Source organism: Solanum tuberosum, unplaced genomic scaffold (assembly GCF_000226075.1).
Source record: "Solanum tuberosum cultivar DM 1-3 516 R44 unplaced genomic scaffold, SolTub_3.0 scf00137, whole genome shotgun sequence".
In the NCBI taxonomy this organism is placed as follows: Eukaryota; Viridiplantae; Streptophyta; class Magnoliopsida; order Solanales; family Solanaceae; genus Solanum; species Solanum tuberosum.
The window spans coordinates 210,893-226,304 of record NW_006239066.1 but is presented as its reverse complement, the minus strand read 5'-3'; the positions used below and the strand labels follow the sequence as shown (position 1 = coordinate 226,304).

Below are 15,412 nucleotides of genomic sequence, written 5' to 3'. Positions count from 1 at the left end.
AGGGGATTCTTGTGACTTTATAATTCATCTCCATATTTATTCCACACTAAGGAATTGACGTTAACACCTAAAATAAATTTAAAAATCATTCGATACGACCTTATACGCAAACGAAGAATGGTTCGGATCTTAGCTTAGAAATTTTCGGAATGCTATACTTTGAATTTACGTAAATATAAAGAATTACTTTATTACTTGTCTAAAATCGTGGTATTAAAATTGACTAGACTTTTGCTAAATCACATTTCAATACGATATCGATCCAAACTAAACCATTCTATACTACTTGAATGATCACATACACTTGCGTTAGTGTAGGGATTACTAAAATTGTTGGAAGCAAATATATGAAACATTTGTTATAATATCCAAACAATATCAGAATCTTGCTTTAGTTTAAATCTTAGCTATTAATTTTAATTCATTACATATGTCTCATTTAAATAACAACATAGAGAAACTGAGGAATAATATATAGAAAAATAAAGAGGAGTCAAATCCAATTGGACGATTACATAAGTTATTCATTCTAGTTATCATTAACTTTACACATCCACAGATAAGAGAGCTCAAGGATTACCCACTATATCATCTTTCATTTTCATATATATATATATATTCATACGCCATTGTCACCATCTTAAACGCAACCTCCTCTATATATACCCTTCTAATCCTCTTCAATCTCTCCAAGCCAACAAAATATGTTAAGCCAATAATACACATACTTAAAATTATTATTTCCATTTGTATACACACATAATAATTATGAGTCAAAAATATTTTATTCTCATTTTTGTCCTTGCATTTGCTTATTCCGGCGAGTCACGACGGCAGCCATTTGCATGCGACCCAGCAAACGCAGGGACACGAAACCTGCGTTTCTGCAAGACATCGCTACCAATACACGTGCGTGTACAAGACTTAATTGGACGATTAACGTTGCAGGAGAAGATTAGATTGTTAGTGAACAATGCTGCACCAGTGGAAAGGCTGGGTGTCAGTGGCTACGAGTGGTGGTCGGAGGCACTTCACGGTGTCTCCAACACCGGCTATGGTGTTAAGTTTGGTGGCGCCTTCCCTGGCGCCACCAGCTTCCCACAAGTCATTACTACTGCCGCTTCCTTTAACGCCTCCTTGTGGGAAGAAATTGGCCGGGTAAGTTAATTTAATTTTTTTCTTTTAATTAATTTTTGGATATATCCATATTAAAATCAACTTTTGTGTCACTCTTTATCTTATCGAAATATTTTAATTCACATTTAGGTAATACAAACAAGAATTTGATGCTCTGTTGCTATCATTACGTAGAAAAAGAATCTTTTACATGAAAATAACTTTATAAATTGAACTCGCTTGGACGATTTTTAACTATATTTTCTCAATCAGTGAAAAATTTGCAATGATTATTCTCATAATTGTTTTGATTTAATCGGTGAGAAAAAAAAACAGTACTCTCTTTGTCCCAATTTATGTGACACATTTCAGGTTTCGAGATTCAAATAAGTCTATCTTTGACCGTAAATTTTTCGTTATACTTTTAAATATTTTAATTAAATTGTCAATTATAGTACTTTTTACGTAGTTTACAAATATATAAATTTCATTTTTAAAAATTTGAAGATACCATGAACAAAATTTCGGTCAAACTTAAACTGTTTGACTCTCAAAAAACTAAACGTGTCATATAAATTGGGATAGAGGGAATAATGATTTCATATATTTTAGCTAGAATATGTTTTCCACCTAGCATTTTTCTAGTAATTAAGCTAGTTTGGTGGAAAATGAGTGAGGAAATTATGTTTTGTAGTACAAACTTTCCATGAATTCGCGGTGGAAAAAACTTTATTTGTAGTAAATAGTAATGTCGATATATATGATGAATAAACTCTAGTATAAATAGGATAAGATATTTCAAATATAGTATTGAAGTGGACTTTAATTATAGATATATAATTAAGCCGATGTCCTTCCCCTCAAAATATATTTAAGGAAATTTGAAAATTAAACTCTATCATGTAAAAAAAGATGAACCTGCAGTGTACATTATATAGTTTCTTTAGAATATTGTATTCTAGGTCTATATTTTATACAATATTTTCTTTAATAAGTTAGAAGACAATGGTCACAGACCACCAATAGAGCTAAGTGTTTTATTTTGTTTGTGTCATGAATAAGAGAGTAATTTTCCGCAGACTCTACACATGTGACTTATATATATAGACTGAAAGTGTCCAATACAGAACGTTAGGACTTAATTATTATAAACTGTCATGTGATATATTACCAACTTATTATTATCATTGGTCCAAAGTTACACATTTATTTATTTTTTTCCTTTCATTCAACAATACTAAGTGCCACTATTATCATGTATTAAGACCCCAAATATCTAAAAGTGCCATCCGTGAGATTCTATATACAAAATTGAACCCTTTTAACATTTTATTTTGTTTTTGGAAAAGAAGTATTCCAGTTTTCGTAAGGGTTTTAGAAGAGAGAAAAACTAATAGGTATATCAAATAATAATAATAATATTTTTTTAAAAAAGGATAAGGTTTTGGCCATGCCTACACATGCATACATGTTTTGTTGTGTGGTCACAAAATATTAAAAAAGAAAAAGATAGCCCAAAAGCAAGTCCTTGCACTGGCAGTGGGTGGAAAATGGGGAGATTCTGTTGTCATGAAATCGATATTTTATGTATTATTTTCTTAATCATGATATTGATATTTACTAATTTAATAAGTTCTTTCTTTTGGGGATCATGAAAAGGGTTATGATGGAGAAAAACAATTAGTGAAATATACATTTGAAAGCAAGTACCTTACACAACATGAAAAATTATATATATTTATTATTTTTGAAATAATAAACTAAAAAAATAAAACTTGTCCAAAATATGACTCTACAAATACAACAACAACAAAAAAAAAAGAATACCAAAATCAAAGATATCAAAACTCCTGTTAAAACAACAATTAGTTAGCAAAACTGCCATTTACACACACTAGAGACTAGAAAGAGAGAGAAAAGCAAAAACGCAAAGAATTTTAAGTTTAGAAAAAAAACGTCAAAAAAATTTAAGTTTAGAAAGAAAACGTCAAAGAATTAAATTTAAGAAAGAAAACGTCAAAGAAGTTAATTAAGAAAGGAAACGCCAAAGTTATGGTTGATGCAAGTTGAGGAGGTTGCTATCATTTTCTTTGTCTCAATATCACTATGAGGTGTTCATGCAAATATGATGGACCACCTCCCACATGTATCTTTAATATTTATGTATAATCAAATTTAAACAATTTACCAATTACTATATCTATCTTCTATCCAACTTACGGAAATCTCATATATTTAGAGACTAATTACATTCTATTCTGAAAGCTTTTCCAATTACAAAAAAATTGATTTTTTCATTACTCTCGAATACATTGCTTGGATGTCCGATATATTGCAAATGATGCATTACTTAATGGGAGAGATGTATCCTAGAGGGGAGGGATGTATCCGAGAAGGGATTTTTATAATTTTTTTAAATGATAGGAAATTTTAGAGATTATGATATCTTAAGTTGTGTATTTATGTAATTTTACTGAATACGATATAGTGGAATGGGAAAGAAATCAGAAATAGAAATCGCTATTTACTCCCTTTACATAATTAAGTTACTAATCACAAGCATTACACCCCTTCAAATAATTTTAGTATATTTTGTTTTTAATAAATAGCTCATTAGGTGAATAATAACAAAATATTTAGATAAATTCAATTTTTCACTTTGAAGTTTCCGTTTTTAATATAATATCAAGTATTACTTCAATATTAGTTCATTTTTAAACGAGTCAAACATTTTATCGAATATTAATAACATGTCACACAGATAGACAACAAGTGTACGTAGGCTAAAGATAGATTAAAGGTGTAGGCTAAAGATAGATTCAAATATATCCATTTATCTTTGGAAGTGAATAAAACCTTTACCTAGAAATTAAATGAAAATAGCTACCGGGATGATATATGTATTTATGTTGTCTTAATTACTTCTAATAAGTAATTTATTTCTAAAGACGTAGAGTTCCAAAAATATTGTACAGCTGCAAATTCCTAATTTGATGTCATTTTTCTTCAAATTGATGTACTCATATTATTATTTTATTTTTTATTATAATAAGTAGCACTATAAAAAACGCAACCTTTTTCTTTTGTCATTGTATGGAAAAAGTAAATAAATGAAAATTAGGACAAAACTTGTTAATAGTTGGTTTTGGGTCCCATTAGTACTTAATAAAACGTCTTATTAATTTGTTGAGTTGCAACTTGTTTGCGTGTAAACTTTGTCTTAATTAATTAAGAGTTGAAGGTCCCCATAAGTTTTTCCAATTCACTGCTTTTTCCTTAAAATAATGTCTCTATCTTTCACTTATTTTCCTCTTTATTTCTTTTGGATTTTTCGACTAATTAAATTACATCACTTTCCTTAAGGTCCTTGTAAGGACCTAGAGATGGACAATTTTTTGGAGTTTTACAACGAAGCCTACAAGAGAAATTATTGTCAATGACAGACAAACGTTGCCAAAAAATATATAAAATTGGTTAGACTCTAGAGATCAAAGAAGTCATATAGCAATTTGGTATATTAAATACATTCTTAGATTAAGAGCACAATATTCAAATTCTTTATTCTAATATCAATCAAGCCGAGACATATATGTAAAAAAATGAAATAGAGGGATTGGAGTCAGGTGCGTAGCAACACTCATGTTGGACACCCTTCGTCGAAAATTATATTGTATATACAAGTAAAATGATAAACAAAATGATTAAATAATATATTTGGACACCCTTGACACAACAATATGATGTAGCCCTGTGGTTTCAGGTGCCTTGAAAGAACAAAAACATGCAAACTTAAAGTGATTGTGTGTTTGATCTTTGGGGAAAAGGACAAATATACCCTCAAACTATCGTCAATGGTATGCAGATACCCTCCGTCATACTTTTGGGACATTGGTGCCCCTGCCGTCCAAAAACTAGAGTGAAGGGCATATATGCTCTAGTTTTTGGACGGCACGGGCACCAATGTCCCAAAAGTATGACGAATGGTATCTGTATACCATTTACGATAGTTCAGGGGTATATTTGTCTTTTTTCCCTTGATTTTTTTAAGTACATGATTATGTGTTTGAAACTCACTAGTAGCAGCTCTTTTTTCCACATTTTAACAAGAGCAGACTCACTTTAGCATCTGGACACCTTTTATGAAATTAACATGATAGTATTTGTTTTGATATGATCAGGTGGTTTCTGAGGAAGGTAGAGCGATGTATAACGGAGGAGCAGCAGGACTAACATTTTGGAGTCCAAATGTGAATATATTAAGAGATCCAAGGTGGGGACGGGGCCAAGAAACACCAGGGGAGGATCCTCATTTGGTTGCACAATATGCCGTTAGCTACGTAAAAGGACTACAAGGAGGCGGCGGTAGTGGCAACACCCGCTTGAAGGTGGCTGCTTGTTGCAAGCATTACACTGCTTATGATCTTGATGATTGGAATGGCTATGATCGTTTCCACTTCAATGCTAAGGTAATTAACCATATCTAATTAATAATTAGCTAGTACTATTTTGATTTCCTTATCTGAATACTGAATTATTAAAATAGTTTGTTTTTCAACATCTGAACATACATAATTTATTTATAAGTACATAATAAATAAAATAGATTCATTATTTGATTAAAAAAAAATACAAACACTTATACTTGCTAGTGGAGATAGTTTATAGTGGTGGTGGTGATGGTGATGATAAAAGTAGTTATTAATTACTAGTAAGGATGGTGGTGATCTAGTTGTGACGATGGAGGTGTTGTGGTGACTATCATAATGGTGGCGATTGATAGTGGTGTTAGTGGTTGTAATGATGAATTGGTGGTGTTAGTGGTTGTAATGATGAATTGGTGGTGTTAGTTATGATGATGGAGGTGGTTGATAGTAGAGATTGACCACATCATTTATTCGTTTTCTTTTGTTTTAAGTGTTGCAAATTCACATACGCCAAATTATAGAAGAGGGAAAAAATGTTGAAAAATTTCATTTTAATTTAAAATGTGTAGGTAAGCATGCAGGACTTAGAGGATACTTACAATGTGCCATTCAAGGCATGTGTGGTTGAAGGTAATGTAGCAAGTGTGATGTGCTCTTACAACCAGATCAATGGAAAGCCATCTTGTGCTGACCCTACTCTCCTCCGTGATACAATTCGTTCCCAATGGCACCTTAACGGGTATGAGATGAGATAAATAAAGTTATTCTATGAATTGAGATAAAATTATTTTGCATTTTATCACACGAGTCATCATTTTCAAGCTAAATACGTTTCAAACTGTTGGAAAAGAATACACATATATATGGAAGCATGTATATCTCTATCAAAATTTATTAATACTCGTACCAAATATTGATGACGTACTATAAACTTAGTCCATTCTAATTATTCCTTTATTTTTTATGAATGAACTAGTTGCTTTGCAAACTAAAAAACAAATATAGGTTAGGGGATAAGAACTTAAGATTAATCACTATGGTTGAAAAATGAGACATAAATATATTGTAGTTGAATGATTATAGAAGCTACCTACTACTATAGTGTTGTGTTGTAATAATAATAACTTGTTGCCTTGTAAAACAGATACATCGTATCAGATTGTGATTCTGTTGGAGTTCTATTCGAGAAACAACATTATACTCGTTACCCTGAAGATGCTGCAGCGGCCACTATCAAAGCTGGTTCGTGTTTGTTGTTTCCTTAAATATAAATTTCATACCTAAACTATCACTTATTAGTTTGATGATCGTATAGGGTTGGACTTGGACTGTGGGCCTTTCCTAGCCATCCACACAGATGAGGCTGTCCGTACAGGCAAAGTTTCAGAATTGGAAATCAACAATGCTTTAGCCAATACAATTACAGTCCAAATGCGTCTAGGAATGTTTGATGGGCCAAATGGGCCTTATGCAAATTTGGGCCCAAAAGATGTGTGCAGTCCAGCCCATCAACAGTTGGCCCTTCAAGCTGCTCGTGAAGGCATTGTTCTTCTCAAAAATATTGGACGGGCTCTTCCATTGTCCACTCAGAGACACCGGACCGTTGCTGTTATTGGGCCCAATTCAGATGCTACACTTACCATGATTGGCAATTATGCTGGTAAATATTTCATATACTCTCTTTCTTTTCTTATTTATATAAATAAATAAATAACAAAGGGGAATTGATCTTGCATGAAATAATACCAAGGTTTTAGGAATATGTAATATTTACTACAAACGTACTGGGTAGAATGAATACGAGAACGAACACGGAAGCCCGCACCCCCCAACCTTTGTAAAATTGATATATTAATATCATATTTGAGTTTTCTACCATATATTGAGAAGATACACTTAGATACATGTATTTTTGCTATCATATATACTAAAATAGAGAGAGAGAGGTGAACGGGATTTTGTTATGCATCCATGTATATGGGATGTCAGATACATAAGAGAGTGGCGAGCGAGATGGGAGAGAGGCGAGCGAAGTTTGTTATGTATCCCAGATACAAACGAGTCCACTTGGGTATACCATGTATATCTAGAACAAATTTGGCCGCATATATTCTGAGATACATATATATATATATATATATATATATATATATGGATATATCTAAACGCATCTGGATGCACCAAAGTCTGGTAAGATACGTAATATTACAAATTAAACTGTATCTAAATAATTAACTCCTAAACTAGAGGGATTTACGTAAGTATACCATCCTTTCTTTGACATTTTTTTGAAAATTAGTGGCCAAGTTTCTTACTAGAAAGCTCTCTCCTCTTCTCAATATATCTTGATTTTAGTCTTTCTAAAACAGAATCTGATAAAAAATATTATATGCTTGCAAGAATTGTACTTCAGTACATAAATTGGCACATTTGTTACATTCTGAATTCTCATTCTAAATTTTCCTCTTTAATGTTATATGTATATAGGTGTTCCATGTGGTTATATTTCACCATTACAAGGAATATCAAGATATGCAAGGACAGTTCATCAACAAGGATGTATGGGAGTAGCTTGTCCAGGGAATCAAAACTTTGGATTAGCAGAAGTGGCTGCAAGGCATGCTGATGCCACTGTGTTGGTAATGGGACTTGATCAATCCATTGAAGCAGAGGCTAAAGACAGAGTTAGCCTTCTTCTGCCAGGACACCAACAGGACCTCATTTCTAGGGTAGCTATGGCTTCTAAAGGCCCCGTAGTGTTGGTTTTGATGTCCGGTGGCCCTATTGATGTTACATTCGCCAAAAATGATCCTCGTGTTTCCGCTATTATTTGGGTTGGCTATCCTGGTCAGGCTGGTGGAGCTGCCATTGCTGATGTTCTATTTGGAGCAGCCAATCCAGGTATGTATGTATATACTTAATTATATCACTTTCAGTGGGTCATCGTCCCTGACTCCCTGTAACAGTTTAACTTTAATGAAATGATTTATAGTCACACTACAGAGTAGATAAGTGCAGTGATTGTGGTATATACAATAATAGTTTGGAAAGAGATCATTCTTTTTTAAACAGACTAAAAAGGAAAATAAGTCATTCTTTTTAAAACAGAAGGAATATATTGTATTTATTTTATTTGGTGATACAATAATAGTTTGGAAAGAGATCATTCTTTTTTAAACAGACTAAAAAGGAAAATAAGTCATTCTTTTTAAAACAGAAGGAATATATTGTATTTATTTTATTTGGTGATACAATAATAGTTTGGAAATTTGCTTATTTCAGGGGGGAAGCTTCCAATGACATGGTATCCACAAGATTATGTAGCTAAAGTGTCCATGGCAAACATGGACATGAGAGCAAATCCAACAAAAGGCTATCCTGGTAGAACCTATAGATTCTACAAAGGCCCAACAGTTTTCCCATTTGGGGCTGGCTTTAGCTACACAACATTCAGCCAACATTTAGTCTCCGCGCCAATCACTGTTTCAGTGCCAACCACTCTTCACTCTCATGATCTTGTATCGAACAACACAACAACATCATTAATGAAAACGAAAGCTACAGTGAGAACAATACATACTAATTGTGAGTCACTTGATATAGACATGCATATTGATGTAAAAAACATAGGGGACATGGACGGAACACACACGGTCCTCATTTTCTCAACCCCACCTGATCCCACGGAGACAAAACAACTAGTCGCGTTTGAGAAAGTTCATGTCGTGGCTGGGGCTAATCAGAGGGTCAAGATCAATATGAATGCTTGCAAACACCTTAGCGTAGCTGATGAATACGGAGTACGAAGAATTTACATGGGAGAACACAAAATCCATGTTGGTGATGACCTCAAACATTCTATAACCTTTCAACCTTCATTGGAGGAGATCAAAGTCTAAGAATACTTTCAAGGACTAAGTATTCTTGCAATTAATACTTGTTAATTATTTCTTTCCCCTCATCATAATAAAAGCCAACAAGAAGTGTGAAGAAGCTCTGTTGTTTGGGAATGAGAGGGAAAGGTTAGAAACAATATTAGGGATTTGGGATATAATTAAGACAAAAGTTATACCAAGTGTTGATTGGGTTCAACATAATCAAATGTGACATAGAATTTCAGAATGAAGCATTTTAACACCTTGTTTGGATGATTGTTTTCCATTGTAAGTTTAAATATAATGTTGTTGTATAATATCGTTTAAATCCATCAGACTGAAAGTCCCATTTTGTGAAAAGATCTATTTGGTGTGATCGCGTCGTTACCGTAGTATTTTCTTCTCATTTTGTCTTTAGTTATTATTTATTAATAATCTTATTTTATCTTCCACCTTACCTATTATTCATAGTAGTTTTACCTCGTATCCTACTTTTCTTATAGGTTTATCATTCGAATTGTTGATGTCTAACATTATGTAACGAAGTTGGTGATGTGACTTGGATTTTTTAAATTAATTATAGCAACTTATATGAGATGGAAGAAGTATATATTTTCTTAGCTTTAATATGTGCATTGCTTTCAGATTATGAATCCCAAAAAATCAATTTAAATAAGGGCGGGCTATTTAAATTGCAACGGAAGGAGGTGGTGTGACTTGGATTAGAGTATATGGGTCCTAATATCATCTTCAAGTTGCATGTTTCTTTGATTATTTGCATGATATTATGTGGTGAATTTGGGTCGGACGATGATGCCTATCAATATGTGTTGTTTGTACTGATACTATTCTTGTTATGCCACTTCGCATAGTCTAGTTGCAGGATTCAATGATGTTTTATAGGTGATCACAATGATGATCTCTAATAACTTCTACTCCTCTTTCCTTATGGTGTGAGCTGTGTCTTATTCTTTCATCATTTGTACTCTTTAGAAGATCTTGTACCTGTTTAGACTAGTTTCTTGGGAAGGGTTGGTATGTTTCTTTAAAGGGAAAAGACTCAAATATGCCATCGAACTTTCAGAAAAGGCTCATTTATGCCATCCGTTAAAAGTTTGGCTCATCTATGCCATTACCGTTTAAGAAAAGGCTCATTCTTGCCATTATTTTTTAACAGTGATTTTGCAAAACCATTTTTTACACGTAACCAGTTATAATTCGGCCACGTCATTAAAAAAAAATAATGAAAATCTGAATAAAAATTGAATTAAAATAACCCACCCAAATTTTAAAAAAAAATCTCTATAACCCATCAGTAACCCAATTCTTTCGTTCAATTTTTCAATCCAAAAAGCACACTAGCATGGTAACATGCGAAAACAAACAAGATGTCAACTCCTCGAGTCCAAATTTCTTAGAACAAATCGACATAGGTTTTTTATTGTTTTTAAACATAACAAATAGTGGCATTATTTGAGCGTTTCAAATAGAAATAGGACATTGTTGTACATCATCAGATTCCAGTTTATTACATATTTGCTCAAGCAAATGTATAGTGAAGAAAACTGAAAGTTGAACTTGACATGGAACCTCTGAAATTTCATGAGCTACTCAGTCACTCCAATTATCTTGGTCGATCGCAAAAGCTTGTCGATCGAAAGTTGAACTTGACATGGAACCTCCGAAATTTAGGGCTTTTTGGATTGAAAAATTGAATGAACGAATTGGGTTACTGATGGGTTATAGGGATTTTTTTTAAAAATTGGGTGGGTTATTTTAATTCAATTTTTATTTAGATTTTTTTTTTATAAAAAAATAATGACGTGGCCGAATTATAATTGGCCACATGTAAAAAATGGTTTTGCAAAACCACTGTTAAAAAATAATGGCATGAATGAGCCTTTTCTTAAACGGTAATGGCATAGATGAACCAAACTTTTAACGGATGGCATAAATGAGCCTTTTCTAAAAGTTCGATTGCATTTTTGAGCCTTTTCCCTTCTTTAAAAGAACTTGTTTAAAAATCAAGTTTAGAGTATTTCTACTTTTAAATAGGGTGTTAGATTATGTTTTGTTTATTTCCGCATTTAATGTTTCAGTTTTGGAGATAAGGATTCTCCTGTTTAGGTGATAGAGTAGGTGCCCACATGATCCGGTGGATTGAGTTGTGCCATTATTTTTATGTTGCATGCTTTTGACATGAAATAACTCTTTTTTTAAATAACCATCTAATATATGATATTCATTTGTAAGACTGTGTCGCATTGGTGGAGAAATACTTTCTACCAAAAAAATTTATATTCTCATAACTTGTACTCAAAATTTTTGATCAAGGATAGAAGGATTTTATCCAATCCACCCCTCACACCTATGTTGATACTAAAAGTTTGTTATTCAAATGTTTCACCCTCGTCAAAACAATTTCCAAGAAAATACAAAAATATTGGGTCATGCTTGTTTAGTGGAAATTAACAAATTCAAATTGTCAAGTTAATATATCACAATGAGATTCATTTAGATTTTTTTTTTATAAAACACAATACATAACGTCAAATTAATTTCTCTAATAATATTTTAGATATGTATACCATCTAGTGAACCAAGAATGATTTTGCTTAAAAGAAAATTTGTTAAAAACTAATATTTGGAAGCAATTTTGTACATGTGACAAACTATGAAAGACAAAAATTTTTTTAAGTAAAACTAGCAAAACCTACCCCTCTCATCATCATCTTCTTAAACTCCATAAAATCAATCCTTCCATCTCCATCAACATCCACATTGTTGATCATCTTCCTACAATCCTCAACGTTACCGCCTTGTTTGAGTCCAAGCGATCCCAACACTGACTTCAACTCATCCGTCTCCATTTTGATCAAACACATTGAATGCCTCTTGCATGTCTTCCTCTTCATCCGTAAAAATAGTTTGCACCAAACTCATCAATATCGACATATCCATCGCCATTGACGTCAATATTTTGTATCATTTGGGCTAACTCACAATCCGGAATGAATATACCCATATTCTCCAATGAATCATTTAGCTCGTTCATTGTTATATGTCCATCGTCGTTCTTGTCGAATATTTGGAACATCCGTCTCAGCTCCTCCGCATTCATTTTCTTTTAATATGCGCTAAACGGAGACGGCCACCGTTATTTATTCTTCTTCTATTTAGCGTTTGTCTTTGAAGTTTTATTTGTGTGAAAATGAACGTATCTACTCGTTTTGCTATTATGCAGAAAAACTCGGGGAAGGAAGCATTCACGATTATGTCTTTAAAATATAATAACTTGTTTCTAATTTATATATAATTGTATTTTGGAAGATTATAGTAATTGTGTTTAAACTTCATCTCAATTTTATTTATTTTCTTTTATTCAAAAAACTCTATGTAGGTATATTTGATCCTTTCACAAAGTTAAAGAGTCTAATTATTTTTTTATTTTTTTTTTGTCTTTTTAAATTCAATGAACAATTTGAGTTTATCATCTTAATGATCAAATTCATTTTTCACTCAATCTTTCTTATAAAATTTATCATATATGCCTCGATTTTTTTTCTCATGTACAAAAATAAATTACAATATAATCACAAAATGTGAAAAATAATTTTAGTAGAATATCATTTTTTCCCACTTTAATTGACCTTACATAACATGGATTTGGATTGTTCGAAACTCAATGTGAGTATAGGTTATCGAATAGAAGAAAAAATTAAAACAGTATAAGAAATCAAATTAATTTTTCTTTTTATATTGACAGATTAAAAATCAAATTTACAACAACATAAAAAGAGAGTGACTTATTATTTTTTTATTTATTACTTCATATGTCCCAATTTATATAACATAGTATAAATTTTGATTGTCAAACAAGAAAATATATGGGGACTATTTATTCATATGTATGTTAAATATTTTGAAGTGTTAATTGTTGTGATTTATAATATTTTTAACGGAGAAAGGCCTAAAATGTCAATCAACTATTTGGATTGGTATAAATTATCCTCCGTCCATCTTTCAGCTCCCTAATACCCCTGACGTTAATATTTTGACTTTAAAATATCCTTTTTTTTAATGGCACACTCTCATAAAGTGGATGATGGGCTATTGTATCAAACCCCACATTTTAAGGGTATTTTTGGCCCTTCTCCGTTAAATAATTTGGAATTAGTTAATATATAAGATCATATGATTGACCTGATTTTGAATTTCATAGTAAATAAATAAAAAATGTTAGTCTTCTACTTTCTACACCCCACCCCACCCCCCACCCCCTTTCACTTCCTCTCTCTTCCATTTTTTTTCTTCTTGGATCTTGTCCACCATTTTAAATTTGAATTTTTTTTTTTTTCAATTTATGATAAAACAAGGGAGAAAAAAAGTAAGAGTACAAGGGAATTAAGTATTTTCAAATGTATCACTTTTTACATTGAGAAAAGATAAATTTTGATTTCTAAATGGGTTAATGAGTACAGAGATATTTCAAAGCATTTACCTCTTTTAAAAGGATATTTTGAGCAGTTGCCTCAAATTGAGAAAGAGTATGATTTATATATTTCAGCATGAGTATATATTTATTGGGAGTAGTATTGAGCATCGATATGTGCATGAGTTCAAAAAACTCACATTCCTCATAAACCATGTAGTCATTATGGGAAGCTACCTTGATCCGTCTTTGGCTTCAATTCGTTACGCTCAGAAGCTCCAACAAGCCTTAAAGTCTCTTGCCGCCTAAAACTCTGCCAAGAGAGCGCTGCTTTATGTTTGATCCTATGTACCCATAGAATGCTATGCGTTCTCCACTTTTGGATCTCGCAAAGAGAGAACGTATTTTTCCTCTGAATTTCTCTCTCATTCGCGGAGCAAAGAAAGCGAGCTTTGCCCCAGATACCGCTATCCTTAGGAAACCAAAAGAGCTACCGAAGGAAAGGGATGCAGTCTCTCCCTTGGCCTTTGGAGAGGAGAGGGCAGAGAAGAAAACGTCCTTCGTGCAAGTTTTTTTTGCTTCTTGCGTCCTTATTATTGCATTTGAGCAGAGCTTTAGTGGATACACTTAGTTGAGATGTCCTATATCCCGGCAAGGTATAAGACAATTCTGACAGCGTGGGCGAGATGTTGTATCATCACGTTGCTCATAGTGATGGTTGTCGGTTAGAGAATCTCCCAACTAGAGTTAAAAGTGTATCTTTATCATATCACTTACTATGTTGAGTTCGGAGATGAGTAAGTATTTGTAATGCTTAAATGATTTCACTCATTTATTTATTCACATTCAGTTGAGTATATATTTATATCTAATGCAGTCTTTTCATTCAGTTATTTCGCTTCGAATATATTACATATTCATACATTCAATGTATTGATATCATTCGACCTACATCTTTTTATGTTACAGATACATATGTTCAAGATCTTCAACTAGTGCATCGTTGAGATCACTTTGCACTTCTCATTTGATATTTTTGGTGAGTCCTCCTTGCATTTTGGAGGGCCCATTTTTCAATTCAGTATTTACTTTGGGGCGTCAAGAGTCTTGTCCCGATGTCCATGTTAAACTTAAAAGCTTCATATATAGCTTGAGTTGAGTTGTTTTCAGAAATTCTTTTTTTAAGGAATTTTGCAAATACTTATTTTTCTCTTTAAAACTTTTAATATGGTTGAGTCAAATATTCTTCTAAGTAGTCAGCTAGACCAACGGTTTGCTTAGAAGTTGTCACGACCCAAAGTATACCCTAGGCTTAACATTATGTATTAGCATACATCATACAAGCTAATAGAAATAAAGATTTCAAAGAAACGGTCTTATATCATTAAAGAGTTTGACAAAAACGGAAGTTTAACATAAGTCTCAATAAGCCATCTACTAATAAAAAAAAGTGGTTAGGACATAAACCATACACCACGTACAAATCTTTGAAAACTGAACTAACATAAGTCTCAATAAGCCATCTACTAACACTACTAAAAAAACAGTGAATACCGACCTATAAA

At 32.5% G+C, this 15,412-nt stretch overlaps 1 protein-coding gene and 1 pseudogene across 1 annotated transcript; one reads left to right on the top strand and one right to left on the bottom strand.

The window, feature by feature from the left end:
• Window positions 1–617: 617 nt before the first annotated feature.
• LOC102606442 (beta-D-xylosidase 1) lies at window positions 618–9,807 on the top strand. The gene is made up of 7 exons (XM_006352015.2): window positions 618–1,158; window positions 5,295–5,582; window positions 6,110–6,279; window positions 6,685–6,782; window positions 6,856–7,200; window positions 8,028–8,441; window positions 8,823–9,807. The coding sequence occupies exons 1-7, from the start codon at window positions 769–771 to the stop codon at window positions 9,437–9,439; spliced, it is 2,322 nt and encodes a 773-aa protein (XP_006352077.1). The 5' UTR covers window positions 618–768; the 3' UTR covers window positions 9,440–9,807.
• A 2,301-nt stretch (window positions 9,808–12,108) lies between these two features.
• On the bottom strand, window positions 12,109–12,536 carry LOC107061476 (calmodulin-like protein 3; annotated as a pseudogene).
• Between the last annotated feature and the right edge of the window lie 2,876 nt (window positions 12,537–15,412).

Bases quoted from the DNA above. Each gene is read 5' to 3' on its own strand.
- LOC102606442 (XM_006352015.2), top strand. From the start codon at position 769: ATGAGTCAAAAATATTTTATTCTCATTTTTGTCCTTGCATTTGCTTAT. The intron at 5,583-6,109 runs GTAATTAACCAT...TAAAATGTGTAG, and splicing joins GTTTCCACTTCAATGCTAAG to GTAAGCATGCAGGACTTAGA. The intron at 8,442-8,822 runs GTATGTATGTAT...TGCTTATTTCAG, and splicing joins ATTTGGAGCAGCCAATCCAG to GGGGGAAGCTTCCAATGACA.